This window comes from Penicillium hispanicum (genome assembly GCF_028827665.1).
Source record: "Penicillium hispanicum strain IBT 35686 chromosome Unknown utg000004l_segment0_segment0, whole genome shotgun sequence".
Lineage (NCBI taxonomy): Eukaryota > Fungi > Ascomycota > Eurotiomycetes > Eurotiales > Aspergillaceae > Penicillium > Penicillium hispanicum.
Genome location: NW_026623196.1, coordinates 1727480 through 1744070, shown reverse-complemented (window position 1 = coordinate 1744070; position 16591 = coordinate 1727480). Strand labels below are relative to the sequence as shown.

The following is a 16591-nucleotide window of genomic DNA, read 5'->3' as shown; positions in this document are numbered from 1 at the left end:
ACCATGTTGGGAGCTTTGATAGGACTTTGCTAGAAATGGACCAAAGGAAGCTTCCACTTACCATTCGAAAGGAATCTGCCTGGTATTACGTTCAATAGTTTTCCTAGCAGAGTAACTTGGCTGTTTTGCAAGGCTAATACACCACCAGCTACCATGTAGTAATAGGAGAATCCTTCAAAGGCCGATCTGTCCTACTGGGGGAGAAATGACTGCCGATCGCTGCAGATTGATAGCCAGGCGCATCCGAAGGATTCGATATTCTGCTAGTGTAATCCACATTGCAACTGTTTCTAGTCCAATGGCGAACTCGTTCGTCAGATTGCCGAGAAGGCTTCCCATTGCGTTCGCGATGTATATCGAGTATAGCGATGGCAATGGTAAATCTGATCTCCTTGTCAGTGACAAAATAGGATGGCCAATGCAGTGATGAGCTCTCGGTATTTGATGTTGATTTGCGAGCTCTCTAGATATATTTTGGTCGCCAAACTACACCTAGGTATGAAGTGCGAGCTGCTGGCCTGCCGTTGAACTGAGCTCCCACCCAATTCAGATTGCAACCACTCACTAGAATCATCCCTTGTCTATTTTGCAATTATGCATCTCCCAAAACTGGCAACCTTTGCCCAGAGTGGCTTGACATGGGCGCGAGCACAGCTCTGCATGTCAACAGGAAACGCGATGTGACAAGCCACGGACAAAGTTGTCCCTCACCTGGCATCGTTCCTCTCTCGATGTCACGGCCAATACACCGAGTCAAAGCTGTCCGCAATCGACCCTGTCTGCCTCTTCACTTCAGAGCTCGATGAATGACAACGGAAATGATGACTCGAATCCGAAAAGTGCTCGCGCGATATCCAGAAGACCACCGCCGATGGCGTGGCTCACCACCCACGCCCACCTTATCGCACCCACCGATGCTCACCTCCTGCTCAACCACACGCTAGTGGACACATTTTATCACCTTGACTCCTTTTCTTTTGGCCAGAAGCTGATCAGCAAGGTCGACACTTATCCCTACAGAACAATAGGGGTGCCATCACTCAGAATGCCGACGACCACGTTATGAAGATTGACACGGAGAACTCCACCTCTTCTTCGAGTACGCTTCGGTCGGGGATACCGTCGAGGATGGGCTTTTTGGCTGGGTCATTCTCGGTGTCAATGTGGCCGCGAGCCACGACTCCGATGCTTCTTACGCCGCGCTCTTGACCTCGTCTAGTGGCGTGGGTAACTCGGACGGCTCGATCTGAAGCAGTTGTCTCGGCTTATACTTGGGCTCCATTGGTGATTGCTTCCAGCCTAATTCTGGGAGACCACGCCTCCTGCTCTAGCTCAAGGGGGGTCTTTTCGCTATTCTTCCTGCACCGCGCCTTGCGAGGCGTTTCTTTTTCTGCCTCGCATCTCAATCGTTTGAATGCAGAATGGCTCTTAGGTGACGTCAGCCTCTAAAATTCTGCTGTGCGTCTTACAATCCGACGGGCAAACAAACCTAAGCTGCTCTTCACTGATCATCCATTTCTTGGTCATATCGGTGGAAGCGTGGGACGACTAACAATTGCCCAGCTTCGAGATCATATTGGAGCTGGGATATCCACGAATTAAATGCACACGATGCGCCCAAGGGGCTTCCTAGCCGGATCTTGCCCTGCCTGGTGTGCGTTAGACCCGGCATAATCACAACAGGACCGCTTGGCCCCCAACAGGTCCTCGGTCTGCATGGACCGAAGTCGACTGTTCGCCGTCCCCCCGCAACCCCTGCAGGAGCGTCAGCAGCGAACACGAACCAGACTATGCATGCCGCGCCCGATACGCATAGAAGCCCCCATCGAAACAGGCGGTTTGCTGGGATACGGGCCCCGGCACACAGGGAAGCCATAAATAACCCGCTGACGCTGCATGCCGTCGATAGCCACGTGGAGGGGCGCTGGAGGGGCGCCTATCACTCGCCGGAGATTGGTAGAGGGTTGGTGGAAACGTGTTTCAGAATTTGACGCATTCTTTTCTAGAAGCATGTTGCAATCCGAGAAGGGTGCCCGATCTATACGATGTGGAAGATCGCGTCATGATGGCAGGAACGACATGGCCTGAATGGCGCGGTATGAAGATATTATTTCTCTTGCTCTTGATGACTCGCACGAGATTCTGCTCGAGCATGAGCCCGATGTCAGTTTGAATGCGTCATCGCTGCTACGTCTATATTACTCGAGCCGCACATCTCAGCTGTGCTGACCTAAACGGATCCGTGCCCGATCTGCATACTATTCATGGGCAACGGGCGAAAAGCAGATGGAGCCAATCGTCGGGCGCTCGATATGTTAGGGCCACTCGTAGCAAAAGCAATCTTTTCATCAGACTGCCCGTCCAGCCAACCAGCGGAAATATCTCACCAACGCGAGCGCTGCGGTTTTCCAACAGCAAGGCTCATGGGTCCGGCTGCTGAAACGAGGATTCGGTTCAAGCAGAAGATGGATTTAAAGAAGTGCCACAATTCCGCATCTTTAAATCCATCAAACTTAATTCCCATGAAGAATTGGTCGAGCACTTCAGAACCTCCGTCTCAGCACCCCCCCCCCCGAGCCAAGATGGTACGTCCCATTTGGCGGTCCCCGAGTTGTATGACCTGTCGGAAGCGCAAGGTCAAGGTGAGACGACCTTCAGTCCCATTCGATACGAGTTTATCGTCTAACCTGACACTCGCCCAGTGTGATGGAACTCGCCCAATCTGTATGACCTGCCAGAAAGCAAAGCGTGTCTGCGAACCTTCTCGCGAGGAAGGAAGCAACATCTACCTCCCGGGACTCGTCCGACAAAAGACTAGAGAGGCACGAGATGTTCAAGTCAACATGCCCTCTCTATACCAGTTCCTGTTGGACTGGTGCGATGATCCCCTGATTGACAGTCCGTCCGAAGGTCCAATGCTTCAAGTCCAGTTCCTGTCGTCATTCATGTCGGACTATGTGCCCAGCGAATCAACATCAGATGTGGCCGGGAGGCAGACCTCTCAATCGTGGCTTGAATCGCTCCCAGAGAAACTCGGTCAGCGATCCATTTTAGAGATGGCACTTGCCGCTCTGAGTCTCCTGTTTGCCGGGAGGAAACACAGAAATGACGATTGGGTATATTGGAGTCAGCGGTACTACAGCGTTGTGTTGACGAGACTTTACAATCTGCCACAAACGCAAGACTCCGCTCTCATCAGCGACGTCATCGCTGCGGCGATGGTCCTCGCTGTATATGAGGTATGAAGCTACTATCCGACAGGAATGTTGCGTTGCATTCACTCACCATGCCTAGCTTTATAACTGCATGCCGGGCCAAACAAACGCGTGGATGATTCACATCCAAGCAGCGTGGAAGCTACTGGAAGAGCAAGGGCCGGAGATGCCCATCGACAGCAATTTACTCCGACGTGTTCGGACGGTCGCAGTATGCTAAGCGGACCTAGATTCATGACTGAAGGATGACTGATTCCTTCGTTCCCAGCTCTATGACGCCTGTGGGCGGCGCAAGTCCACCTTTCTAGCACAGCCCGAATGGCGAGCCAATTCTCCAAAAGATGGCCCGTACGACACACTTCTGGATATCTTGCTGCCGCTCCCTTTGATACAAGAGCTGGCTGATAAAATCCGGCTTGGTGTACAATACCCAGAAGCGTTCAAGCTTGAATACCCCCACGAAAACGTGGATGATGTAAAGTTACAGTTCCTATGCCAGTTTGTTGAGACCGAGAAACTGTTGCGCGAGTGGTACCTGGGCCTTCTCAATTACGAGAAAGACTGCCCCTTTACGACGCGAACAGCCAGCCAGCATGACCTTGGTCTGCTCCAAGGGTCTCCAGAGCTAGTGGATGTCTTTCCCGAAGTCATCGAGTTCCCGACTCGCTATACATCGCAGATCTTCCTGCTCTCCTGGCTGGGATTCCTGATCCTATACTACGAGGCAGCGCCGATCATGCAGATGCTGAATCTCGCTCTAGAAAGACCGTCCGTCTTTCTGCCCTACGTCCACCACACAGAAGAGCGGCAATGGTTCAACTACGAGTGCTCACTGGCTGCCTGTGCACTAGGTCCTGGCGGTCAATCAGAACCGAGAACCTTTCAAGATATCGAGACGGTCGCTGAAGTCTTTGCCGTGCGATTATGCCAGGCCATGGCGCTGTGCGACAAAAGCACACACGGCTCGGCGATGAGACAGCCCATCTTGCCTACCTTCTGGGTGGCAACCCAGTTCTTCAAGGATCGGTCGCCGCGGCGGTTTCAATGGTGCCGAACCGTCCTCCGGAACTTCACATATAAAGGCGTGCGATATGGTACAGAGCTTGCGAGTCTGTCATATGAAAAATACCGTGATATCGGGAATGAAATGCATCTAGAGGCTGGGTATCTGCTGAAAGAGGAGAGCGAGTCCCCAGGACGGGCTTGAGATTCTTTGTCTTTCCTGTTTTGCGTGTTGGTCTTGATGCCCGTTATGAATGCTTCCATGTTTCGAATGTCTGCTTGTATATCTATCTCAGTGCTACGTTTAGACCTGTTCTTTTCATGCCGTGATGATTATGGAAGCATTGGTGTCGTTAGGGTTAGAGGTATATAGACTTATGTTACCACAAAGAATCTGGTGTGTTTTTGCTGAGCCAGACGAAATTCGAGGTTACAGGCATGGGAACACCTTGGTGGAGAGGAATCAGGAGCAGTCAAGATGTGAATTGCATATGAACTAGGCTTAGCAGGTCACTGATATAAACTCGATGACTGTCAAGTGAAGCAGCAGCTGAGTGCGAGGACTCCTTTGGCTTTGAGGTGAAATACAGGATTATTCTGATAAATGTACGACCCCATATCCATTCAGACAACAGATCACCCTGGGCCAATGGGTTGTGAATCTACACCGGTATCCGATGAACCGCCTGGGAGGAGCTGGATGTGAGTGGCCGTCGCATCCAACTGGAATCAGGATGTATACCGGTGATCAGGATTACCTTGCCTTCAATCCCTTTCAGCGCATCGGCGGTTATTGTGGGGTCATTTGAATGGGAGTCGGGAGTATGCAAGAAACGAAGTCAACCATCGAGGAACCACTCGTGCTTTATAGCTCCTGGTGGGGAGTCACCATACGCATTGGGGTGGCACAAAAGGATTAGCAGGCAATCCTTCCAAGGCTAATTTGACACTGCGATGCATATGATTGACTGCCCTACAAAGTATGGCATAAGCATAATATGTAGCCTTGTCTGGGTGAAGCTGAGAGCGAATACCACTTAGTTACTTTCCCATGATCCTATTGCGGCAAATAAATCTCCTCAGCGACTTGTAGTGTACGCTGATGGAATGCACTGAGGATCAGACCCGCAAAGCAGCCCTATCCAGCTGGACAATTGATGTAGTCTGGGGTGCAAGCAGAATCTCGGTATTGGTAGTTGGTAGAGATGTAGTTAATGATTGACTGACCTACCGAACGATGCTAAGGATAGGATATGCACAATACAGCATTGTCCGGGTGGAGCTTGGAGCAACATATATACGCAATGCTGCCCCATTAAGGATGTCATTCAACTATCACGTACACAGTCAGTAGAGAGAAGCGTGAGTCAAAGGGGTATCTCAAGTTGCAAATAGCCAGCCATCCTCTGTCGTGCCTGTTCAGCCTGTCCCTGTACGTCTAGATCCCAAAGCCACCGCAGGCGCTGTTGAAAAGTCTCTTTCAGCTTGGCCTCGTCCTCGCCCACGCCGTCCAGGCATAGACATAGGAGATAGGCATTTTCCTTGCTGCTAGTAACCACTCGTTGGCTTCGAGGCCGCCGAATCTCGTCGTATGCTCGAAACGCGGCGACGACATCTCGCGCAGATTGAACGTGCGGGTCACCGAGTAGCTCCGCAAGGACATGCGCGTCTTCGATTGCTTGTCCTGCACCTGCACCTTGATGGGGTGTTGAAGCGTGGGCGGCGTCGCCAAGAATGGCCACTCGAGACTGACAGAAGGTAGAGATATGGGGATGTTCGAATATAGCCCACTGGGACGAATCCGGCATATACTGATTGCGGAGTAAGCATGTTAGGATGGGCGCAGTCACAGAGTACAGAGGGAAGATTCTCAGCAAAATGGAAGACCAGGCTATCCCTATCACGTACCTCGACGAACGCCTGCACGTATCGACCCAGATTCCTCGCATCGCGCTGCATATCTTCCCTCTTCGCCGGCCGAACCCAAGTATCGCAGTCCCATTCCTCATTCAGCACGTAAATCCCGACATTGACCTTCTTCGCCCGCATGATCGGATACGAAATCCCATACGCCCCGTCCCCGATATACAACGACGACACGCGCGCGCGATGCTCCCCAACCGCCTGCACCATGTCCTCCATGTCCAGCACCGCCCGATAGCAATACATCCCACTGTACTGGGGCTGCGTCTGCGGCGCCTCCGCCGGCAGCATAGACTCCTTGACGCGCGACCGGATCCCATCACAGCCCACGACCACGTCCGCGCGGACGACACTCCCATCGTCGAAACGCAGCTGCACACCCTCCGCCTCCTCGACGAGCCGGTCCAGCCGTTTCCCAAAATGCACAATCTCGGCCGGAACCAGGCTGATCAGCGCGTCGAGGAAACTTGCCCGGCGCAGCGTGGTCTGCCCGGACGGCAGCGCCTTGAGATCCATCAACAGCTCGCCCTCGCGCGCGCCGCTGGCCCACACAATCTCGAACCAGGTCTGCTGGTACGCCTCGTAGCCGGGGCTGTCGGCGTGCGTGGTGACGAGCGAGTCGTAGATCTCGCGGATCTGGGGGTCGATGAGCGGCATGGCGCGATGTGCGGCTGGCCCGATGGAGAGGCCTAGGCCGATCTCTGTGAAGGCGCTCGCCGCTTCGTAGATTTGGACGCGGACGTTGCGGCGGAGCAGGCCTGCGGCGAGGGCGAGGCCACCGATGCCGCCGCCGATGATGGTGACAGTGAAGCCTTTGGGTGGCTGGGGATCGAATATCGTGCTCATGGCGTGGTTGGGGAGTTAGTAGGCGAAGATTGTCTGCATCGGAAAGAAGCCAGTAGAGACTCGGGTCTCAGGCGACCAACGTCCGTTGCGGGGTTGTGCTTATCGTAGAGAAATACGAGGCGCGGGCTGCAGGCTGACATGGCGATGAGTTCGCGATGTCGGAGTTGGATGTTGGATGTTGGATGTTGGTTGTTGGTTGTTGGTTGTAAGTGGAATTGCTGGGGACCAATAAATTATGGGCGAATGTTTACTTGGGAGTCCGTGATAACCCCATGGTAGTGGACAATTGGCAAGCTTATACAATGCAGCTGCTCTGGAGTGGAATATCTCCTTGTGCATGAATTTGGAATCCACGTCTATAGTATTGGGTATATAGCCTGCGTTATTTAATTTCTGAAACTAGCTCAAGAAGATTGATGCACAGAAGTGAGTGTTGAATGCACTGCTCGTTGGGATTGAAACCGCGGCAATACCGCCATTCCGTCACACACATATGGCAGGAAATCCAAGTCAGACTGTAGAGCTTTCGACTAGACAGCCAGGGAGAGCCTTGTATGCAAACAAAGCCCCAAGCCAGCGCCCGTGAATGGGATGTCGCTTTGGTTGAAGTAGAGAGAATTACGGCAGCCGTTCAATGGCATGCCAGAAGATGAAATGAGTGGGCGTAGCTCGCTGACTCGGTCTGCGCGAGATGGACCCACCAGTATCTGGTAATAGGCATCCAGTCCAGAGGTAATGCACACAAGGCCGGCGATGTGTGGGGCTTGTGGTCCATGGGGGTTGGACACATGGCGCTGATTGTGCTGCCGTTAATCGGTCCCTGCAGCTCTGCAGCCCTAGGCCAGACCAGGGATGGTCGGATTGGACAAAACATGAGTCTGAAATGCAGCCGATCAAATCATGGGCGCAGCAACAATGCGCTGGCCATGTTCCCACTTGGGCGGACCGAAAGGATCATCCCGGGAATGGTGATCCGGTCGATCCCAGTCAGAGTCACTGTCAAAGGCACCGTTTTGCCTCTCCTCTGCGGGGCGGATGGGCGAAGAGTCATCCGAGTCATCCAAGGCTCGTCGGAATCGAAGGAATTCTTGAGAATCAACGGTATGAATGGGGTACATGGTACCTGACTCCATGGAATGCAGTGCCGCTCGTTGGATGTGACGGATGTCATCGCGAAGGCTCGAGACCTGGCTTTCTAGATTTCGGCGCGCTGTCTGCTCGCGGCGAAGAAGAGTAACCAGAGTGCTATACTGCTCAATGGAGACACCGCTAAAGTCCGACAATGAGGTCGCAGAGGGAGCGGTTCGAAGCGTGCGCGTGTTTATGGTTTCGGGGCGAATGGTGCTTGTGCTCGTCGGCCGGCCTGCAGGGAAGGAGGGCAGCGGACTCGGTGATTCGTCACGGTCAGCCGAGCCAAGATATCCAGTCGACGGCTTGTTGCGGCTGTGATTAGGGAAAGAGTCGTTCGACGGAGGCTGTTTTGGCCGTGATGGTCTTTCGATGCTCCCACTCTCGACCGAATTGGACTGCATTCGCGCAATGGCGAACTCCAGGTCAATCATCTTGACCTCAAGAGTATTTAGTCGTTGCTCTAGAGTGAGACCGTCGTCTTGTTGCATTGTATGCACCAGATTCCCAACATTGGGTGGGAGGCTGATTTGCTCGGCTTGCTGATCGGACTCGACGAGCGACGGCGCTGCAGATACGCGAGTAACGCTGGTCACGGTGGTGCCTGTGGACGGTCTGGATGGCCCACTGGCCGAACTTCCTTCTAGGGGAGGTGACTTAGAGCCGGGACCTGACGTAGGGATAGATGTGGCGCGCAGAGGCCAGGAGGCAGAATCTTGTTGCTCTGCAAGATCCCTCAATGCATCTATACTTCTGGACCGTCGACGGTCCTGAACTGGACTGATCCTCCGTGATTGGTCGGGCACGATCGATCGATCGTCTTGGGGGTCGGAGATTGCACTGGAGGCCACGGCGTACCGTGATTCATCATCAGAGAAAACAACACTGGGTAATGTAGCGCGGCGCCGTCGGGCCGTCAAGCCAGGCGAAGCTGGCGACCCGCCACTCAACGCCGTCGGAGAAAGATGTGTCCCTGCCAGCTGCAGCTGCAGATTCTTCTCCGACAGTGGGCTGCTCCGTTTCGAGTCCGCTGGTGTGGGAATTGCGAGGAGCGACTTGCCCTCCGCCGGGCCGGACAGCCTCACTGGCGCCGAGGTATAGAAGGACTCGTGGGGATTCTCATCCACCCCATCCGCCGCACTCTGTCGTTTCCGGTTGAAAATCCTGCGCATGACTGTCTTCAAGGTGCTTCCAGTGCGGCGGTGCGCAATAGGTGGCTGGAAGCTGATGGGCGGCAGGGCCGTGTCATAGTGGTCGAGTGGGACAAAAGACGCTGGGTTTGACGCTGAACGCTCGGCACGCGCCAATGAGGATCGCTGGCGTAAACTGGCGGCCGACTCGCTGCCGGCACTTGCAACAGACCGAGCCGTGTTGGTAGACATTGCTGAAAAAGAGGATAACTTGGGCGAGTCACGCCGAACGCACGAAAAGACTCCTTAGGTTTTCACCTCGAGAATCATTAAAAGAAATAGTCGTCGCGGAACATAGGGTATCTATCGTCGCTAAAAAGAGGAGTGCTGAATCGATGGACTGGAGAGGGCGTCGAGAAACGAAAGAGTGCGTAGGGTATAGGCAATTCAAACCGCTCTGTGGCACCTCGGATAATTCGAAAGGTGACCGGGGGAGTGACGTTTCTAGTCGCACCGGAGAACTATGGAGAACAGCTTCAAACGCTGGTTAGCTCACACGGCGAGTCCCCCTCCCGGGTACAAACGAGACGTGGGCATACGGAGAATGGTATAATCAGGATCATAGTTGCAAATGATGCAGACACAGTTGCCGTCGACGGGTTGGGCGTTTGCCAGTCTCGGGAGGATCAGTCGAGTTGGGAGCACGGAGACTGGCGAGGATTCCGAGAAAACAGGGATGAGAAGAAACACGAGAAAAGGAAAAAAGAAAGGCGACAGTAAACGAGTTCACCGAAACGAGTGTAGGGTCGCAAAGCCGCAGTGAGGTCGGAAAGGAAGAAAGGACGAGGCTCTCTGGGAGTAAAACAAAAGGGAGGACAGCTTCTGCAAGCTCTGGAGATCAGGAGTCGACGAGAAGACGCCGGGTGACCTTGCTCCCCCCACAATCGGGACTTTCTTCACGCCACAGCCGAAAGGCGATGGAAGCTGGTCCCGGTCAAAATCCCAAATCCAAATTCAGCAGTCCAGATAGCTGGGACCGAGCGTAAGGATGGAGCTAAGCTGGGGAGTGACGGTGCCTCTTTTCAGGAGGTTCATCGGCGCCCAGGAGATCATATACGCCCTCTTGTGGCGCCGGGACTAGGCGAATTGGCGCGAGATAAGTCAATTCTTCCTAGCGTGCATGACTCCAGACCAAGCAGAGCCCAACCCTAAACCTGCAGAGGCACCGAGAATCCAGGGGGCGGAAGTCAGACGACTGGTGGCTCTCATTTCAAATCATCACGAAAAGCCGCGCTGGATCCACAAGCCGAGACCAAGTGGAGCTCGCAGATGAACGGCCGTTTTGAAGTGCTTCCAGGTGTGTCCAGAATGTCGCTCCCTCCCCGAAACAGAGCGGTCGGGCCACGATGAGCGTCGTGGAGCGGCACGAATCGCTCTGATTCTTTCTCCTCCATGCCCAACGCCCACAAGATGTCGGGAATCAGAGCGCCAAGGCAGGATGCTGCGTGTCTAGTCTGAAACACCACATGGCACTGGTGATCGCAGGATTCCAAAACGCACAAAACGCACAGACTGACGTCCAAGGGACAATCAAGCTGGCGCTCATCCTGAGAAGCTCTCGGACGTCAGGCTGCAGCGACGCGCTGGACCAATTGGCCGAGGGCGACGACCTCGTTGATCAACCGCCCCTCACGCTTGAGCTGCTTCTAGTAACGTATCTCCGACTCTTCCGGCATGCTGGCGGTGATCCCGTGGAGGGGCACTGCATGGGTTCTTGGATCCGCGCTGATGGTGTTCACGGTGTCAACGTGAGTCTTTTCGCTGGCCCCCCTCGCTTTTCACCGCCTGTGTGTCTCGCTTTGCGGCGTTGGCAGTGCGCCGAGGTCTTGGGAATGGAGGCTGAAGCCGCGATTGGGCCTGGGGCGACTTGGCTAAAAGGGATGGACTACAATCCAAGAAATTGACACGAGTAGTATCCTCGGTCCTGCGGTGCTACAAATGACTGCTCACTGAGGGCGCACAGAGGGCTCGTTGTCTTACAGATCGCTGGAGATCGGCGTCTCTGTCTGACCATGGCTGTAAGATGGAATTCTCTTCTGCATCGTCCCCGCGGTTGAGTCACTTCCTATACTGGTCTCAGCAAGGGTTTCCAACTGTCTGGGCTGGATGTCTTCAAAGTAGTTCGCTGGCATCCGGGTATCGCAAGTCGGCATTCTCCTCCAAGTAGTCCATCCAGTGTTTGAGAAAGCTACTCCCCCTGTAAGACCAACATTCAGTCATCCGAAAGCTTCGTATCTGAGATGCACAGGCACTTACCGACTGATAGTCTCCGAGTCCCCGCAGATACAGAGATGTCGCTTGGGGCGGGTCATAGCCACTATAGTCCAAAAAAAAAGGCCCCGTTAGCTGCGTCATGTAGGGAGCCCACCTGCACGATACCCAACGGGGCGCGGGGGCGCACATACCATTCAAGCGTCGTTTCTCGCCCAGAAATCCGACTTCATGCTCCGCATTGCTGCGTACCAGACTGACGACGACGGCTTCCTTTTCGCGGCCTTGGAACCCATCCACGCTCCCCAGCTCGAGGCCCGGATACTTCTCACGGAGCATCTGAGATAGGAGAGCAAGCTGGCCATTATAAGGGGTGATCACGGCAATGTGGTCAGGCCTGACACCTACATCCACGAGATTATCAACATGCCTGGCGACGACCAAAGCCTCCATCTCATTGCTTTTGCTTTCGCCTAGAAGAGCCTCTTTCTTGCCGATCTCGTCATCCTCCGTCTTCTCGGGAAAGTCGCCGCCTTGCGTATCCCAGAAGACAAGGGCCTCTTGGGTATCGTCCGTGCCTTCCATCTCATACGGCAGGTCGGCGAGAAGACGAGCTTTGACCGAATCGGCTGCCATCAACTTGGATTCGTAGAGTTCGTCGGAGGGGAATCGCATGATTTTCTCATGCATTCGATACTGTGTAGTCAACATTCGTTTGATCCCCGTCCCGTGCAGTGCCAGTAGGCGATCGAACAAGGTCCGCTCCAGCGAGAACACCTTGAGCATCTCCTTCTTAACCGGATCATCCGTTTGACCCACCGGGCTTTCTTTAGTCTTGTGGTTGGTCGACTTGACCGTGGGAGGTAACTGTAGGTGATCACCAGCAAGGACGACCTTGTCGGCAGACAGAAGTGGAATCCAACACTGCGCCTCCAGGGCCTGACTAGCCTCGTCGATGATGACAACATCGAATCGCTGGTTCTTGAGCTGATGACCGCCGGCACCGTGCAGGGTCGCGAGAGCAACACTACTCTCGCGAACCAGGTTATCCACGCACTTGGACTCGCGCTCTCTAAACTCCTTCCGCAGTTGCTTCAAGTCGTCGTAGATTGCTCGCCTTTCTCGACCAGTCCGTGTTTTGCGAATGCTGGCCTGTTTCACATCGATTTCCTTTCGTACATCCTTCACAATACCCCCAGCATCAGAGGTCTGTGTCAATACTTCGAGGGAGTGCTCCAGCACCGAAGGCAGAAGGCGAGCCGGATGTCCGATGCGCACAACCGGGACTTTTTTTGGGGCAAGTCGCTCGACAATGTTGTCAACTGACACGTTAGACGGCCCACAGACTAGAATACGTTTCTTGCGTTGGACCATCTGCATGATCAGCTCAATCAAGGTGTGCGTCTTTCCCGTTCCCGGCGGACCGTGGATCAGAGCAATGTCTTTGGCGCCCAGCGCAAACCGAATAGCATCCTTTTGCGAGTCGTTCAATGTTGGGTCAGTAAACTCGATTGGCCCAGCAGCATCGTCATCCGGTTGCAATGGACTCGTATGGCCAAAAGCAACCCGCATGAAATGCGAATGCTCGGCGTCTGTCATTTTAGCCATCTTCTCCATCGTCTGCCTCATTCTAGAGACCACTTAGCCTCTCGATCTCCGCATGGTGGGCCGTGATCTCCCTTACCGTCTATATGTCACATCATTGGCAAGTTTTACACTATAATGATTCGTCAGCGAAAGTCTCATATTGCCAGCAAAGGCCCGGAATACGTACAGCCATAGCTTCTTCCCCCACAATTCTTCAATAGCTTCGTCGTCCTCTTTCGAGCGGCCACCCCCGCCACCTCTCTGTCCAAAGGCAATCCACACGGCCTTGTCACTCACACGCGTGACAACGCCTTCGGGCCCTCCCTTGGGAGCATCTTTGCCGCCTTCCTTCGCCTTGTCCTTCCCAGCTTTCTTCGCCGTACCAGTAGAGACGTCGTTCACGCGAACCACGTCCCCGACCCGGATGCCATGAGATCCAAGACGCGGCTGGCCGTCTGACGTCCTGGGATCACCCCCGTCGCCGGTCTTGGACCCTGACGCAACGGCCGGGTCTGGCGCGAACTCGCCAATGACGCGACCCCCCATGCCCGTGCGGCATTGCGACAGGACAAGGCCTGTTAGAGCGTATCCGGTGGCCTGGAGGGTTCGCCGCGTGGAGGGCGACACGGATGCCGCAGTCGTCGCGAGCGAGGAGGAGGAAACCTCGGCTTCGTGTTCTTGGAGGAGGAGCTGCAGCTGGGTTTCGGCGAAGAGGGGGATGGAGATTGGGGTGGGCGGGGCCATGATGGCCAGCGAGGAGGGCGAAGACTGCAGGGCTTGCGGGTGCCACTACTGCATGGAAGGAGTTTCGCGATTTCTTGTGAGATATCAATTGGCGGTCCGCGGGGCTCACGATTTCGCGCTGTCGTGGGGAACTTTGAGCTCCGACGATAAACGAAGCTGCCATGGCCCCACGGGTGACCTCATTTTAGTCATCTTATAGATCAGCCCTGGTCTTCACCTCTTCAACACCGGTGAATTCTCTGGGAATCTCGCTGCATACCTCATCAATCAATGGTGAAGATGAGAATCAATACCATATTCCGGATCCTCATCCAAGTCGTTTGATTTCAATCAATGCCACTACTGTACAAAAATTATATAGCCTCAATCTTAATCTTCGGCTCCTCAGCCGCAGAATCTGCCTTGACAGTTGGCGGCAGGCCACGAATTTCACTCTTGCAAAGCTTCGTGCCTGCAAGATAGCAATCCCCACACCGCCGCTTCACTGGTAGACACACCGTCTGCCCCAGACCAACGAGCAACTTGTTAATCTCATGCCACTTATCGCGCGGCAGCCAGGACTCAAGAGCATGCCGGGTCTCCTCGGGGTTCTTGGTTTTGTGCCAGCCCCACAGATTGGTGATGCGATGGACGTGGACGTCGACCCCGATTCCCTCATGCTTGCCCCAAGCTGCGCTCATGCAGAGGTATGCCATTTTGGGGCCCACGCCAGGCAGTTTCATGAGTCCTTCTGGGGTTGAGGGGATGTCGCCATGATGCTCATCGCGTAGTATCAGAGCAGCAGCTTTGATGTACTTCGTTTTGTTATTGTGGAATCCGACAGTATGGATTATCTCGTTGAGCTTGTTAGGCGAGACGGCGAGGATGTTTTGTAAATTGAGAGTGCTGTCTTTCGACTCCGTAGGTTTGGATTCGCCATTCTCCGTTTTGATTTTAATTTTCTCTCCATCTTCCTCGAGTCCTGGCTCCTCCCCGAGTTCTGTATGCAGTCGCTGCATCGCCACGGCCGTAACCGTATCCTTGGTCTGGGACGACAGCATCAACGCGATGAGGGTTTGGAAGCGGCGATCTTGCGGCGACGAGGCTCGCCAATACAGCTCTGCGCAACCCATTGTGTCCACTGGGGCTGTCGGATTATCCTCGCGCATCTTCTTCACCGTGTTGTACATCGTTTCCCAGTTTGACGGCGGCTCCACGACGACAGCCCCGTCCGCATCGCGAGTTTTCCGTGCCGGCATGCGGCGGGACTGTGACGGTCGCGCGGGCTTCTCTTCCGGCTCATCTTTTACAATGATATGATGCGGCCTGTGAGGAGTGCGACTGGATGCCGATACAACGGGTGGGCCGGTATTGCGTTTGCGGCGTTTCGTAGGGGGCTCGAGGAGATCTTCGATGTCAGCCGTATTGGCAGACGACAATGAGGATTCATCGTCGCTTTTCGGTGGAAATTGAGAGACCGTAGGAACGGACTCGGTCTTCACCGTCGAGTCGCCGTTGTAAGCAAAACTCCTCAGTGCATTCGTGTTGAGCGAGGAGGTACTGCGCGTCTGGCGGCGTGCAGGCGGCGACAGGGCCTGCAAGACCTTCGCCGTCTCCTTGGAGGCGCGAGAGGTGCGCATTATCGGTGCTAGATGGAGAAATCACGGCTTGGGGAGTCCAGAAGCGAGGGCGAGCACCGAATTTCACATGTGGGTGCTCATCCATGGATTGCGGATGGGGCAAAGAGATTCCCCAGCCTCGGCGACCGCGACAGCGACGATCCCAGCTCTCTCCGACCTGCCCGGCCCTCCCACATTCCACCACCTCCCGCTGCGTCAGGGCTACCCTGCACATTCCACAATGACGGCGGCGCCATCCGGCTCGACAACGCAGCGGCTCCTGCGCGAGCTCAAGGAGTACAGCAAATCGCCGAACGAGGTGCTCCTACACCTCGGCCCCGTCGACGAAGAGGACCTGCTGCGATGGGAGGCCGTCCTCAAGGGCGTAGACGGATCGCCATATGAAGGTAAAGCTGAACTCACACTCGGAGGATCGCATCGGTCTTCACGGATCATACTCACCGAGAATCGAAACGCAGGCGGCCTCTGGCATCTGCGCATCGCCATCCCGCCGAACTACCCGCTATCGCCGCCCACGATCCATTTCACAACGCGCATCTCGCACCCCAACATCTCCTTCACCACCGGCGAGATATGCCTGACCCTCCTAACGACCGAGCACTGGAGTCCTGTCTACACGCTCTCATCAACTCTCACCGCCATTCACCAGCTCTTGACGGACCCGCAACCGGACTCGCCGCTCAACGTCGATGTGGCGGCACTGCTCCGTGACGGTGATCTCCCCGCCTGGGAAAGCGTGGTGCGATACTGGACGGGTGAAGAGCGCTGGCAGGGGGCCGGGAACCTTGGGCGGTGACCTCAGCCTGCATTTCCAACGTTGGCGTTGGAGTTAACTTGCCGGTGAGGATGGCAGGTAAACGATACGATTGATTTGATTCCCATGTTTGACAGACATTCTGGTCGCAGTTGACTCCTATACATACCCCCCACTGCACAAGTTGAAGAGATACCTTGATACTACTCTATGAAACGTAATACCGCATACGGTGTTTATACCATTTTGGGAACCTATTGGGATTGATCAAACAATTCTTGCATTTTGGTCTAGACATGTTTGTATGGGGAGAATGCGTGCACGCTGGAAATGCTTCCCGTCTGAACTTGACGCTGTAACTGAACCAGATAA

General features: G+C 54.6%; 7 protein-coding genes across 7 annotated transcripts; 3 read left to right on the top strand and 4 right to left on the bottom strand.

Annotated features, from left to right (window-relative positions):
- Positions 1-802: 802 nt before the first annotated feature.
- Positions 803-4422, top strand: N7459_004423 (uncharacterized protein; the record flags this gene model as incomplete). Its single annotated transcript, XM_056943607.1, has 8 exons — positions 803-1030; positions 1101-1227; positions 1564-1956; positions 2007-2096; positions 2416-2585; positions 2703-3239; positions 3295-3426; positions 3484-4422. 8 exons carry the CDS (start codon positions 803-805, stop codon positions 4420-4422), a joined length of 2616 nt encoding a protein of 871 aa, XP_056800490.1.
- Positions 4423-5584: 1162 nt separating this feature from the next.
- N7459_004422 (uncharacterized protein) lies at positions 5585-6986 on the bottom strand (the record flags this gene model as incomplete). The annotated part of the gene is made up of 2 exons (XM_056943606.1): positions 5585-6028; positions 6126-6986. The coding sequence occupies 2 exons, from the start codon at positions 6984-6986 to the stop codon at positions 5585-5587; spliced, it is 1305 nt and encodes a 434-aa protein (XP_056800489.1).
- An 893-nt stretch (positions 6987-7879) lies between these two features.
- On the bottom strand, positions 7880-9496 carry N7459_004421 (uncharacterized protein; the record flags this gene model as incomplete). The annotated part of the gene is made up of 1 exon (XM_056943605.1): positions 7880-9496. The coding sequence occupies one exon, from the start codon at positions 9494-9496 to the stop codon at positions 7880-7882; it is 1617 nt and encodes a 538-aa protein (XP_056800488.1).
- Positions 9497-10770: 1274 nt separating this feature from the next.
- N7459_004420 (uncharacterized protein) lies at positions 10771-11208 on the top strand (the record flags this gene model as incomplete). Its single annotated transcript, XM_056943604.1, has 1 exon — positions 10771-11208. The coding sequence occupies one exon, from the start codon at positions 10771-10773 to the stop codon at positions 11206-11208; it is 438 nt and encodes a 145-aa protein (XP_056800487.1).
- A 208-nt stretch (positions 11209-11416) lies between these two features.
- On the bottom strand, positions 11417-13846 carry N7459_004419 (putative DNA helicase; the record flags this gene model as incomplete). Its single annotated transcript, XM_056943603.1, has 5 exons — positions 11417-11501; positions 11561-11621; positions 11710-13145; positions 13200-13232; positions 13290-13846. The coding sequence occupies 5 exons, from the start codon at positions 13844-13846 to the stop codon at positions 11417-11419; spliced, it is 2172 nt and encodes a 723-aa protein (XP_056800486.1).
- Positions 13847-14199: 353 nt separating this feature from the next.
- N7459_004418 (endonuclease III domain-containing protein) lies at positions 14200-15465 on the bottom strand (the record flags this gene model as incomplete). The annotated part of the gene is made up of 1 exon (XM_056943602.1): positions 14200-15465. One exon carries the CDS (start codon positions 15463-15465, stop codon positions 14200-14202), a length of 1266 nt encoding a protein of 421 aa, XP_056800485.1.
- A 67-nt stretch (positions 15466-15532) lies between these two features.
- pex4 (putative ubiquitin conjugating enzyme (UbcJ)) lies at positions 15533-16261 on the top strand (the record flags this gene model as incomplete). Its single annotated transcript, XM_056943601.1, has 1 exon — positions 15533-16261. One exon carries the CDS (start codon positions 15533-15535, stop codon positions 16259-16261), a length of 729 nt encoding a protein of 242 aa, XP_056800484.1.
- Positions 16262-16591: the final 330 nt, after the last annotated feature.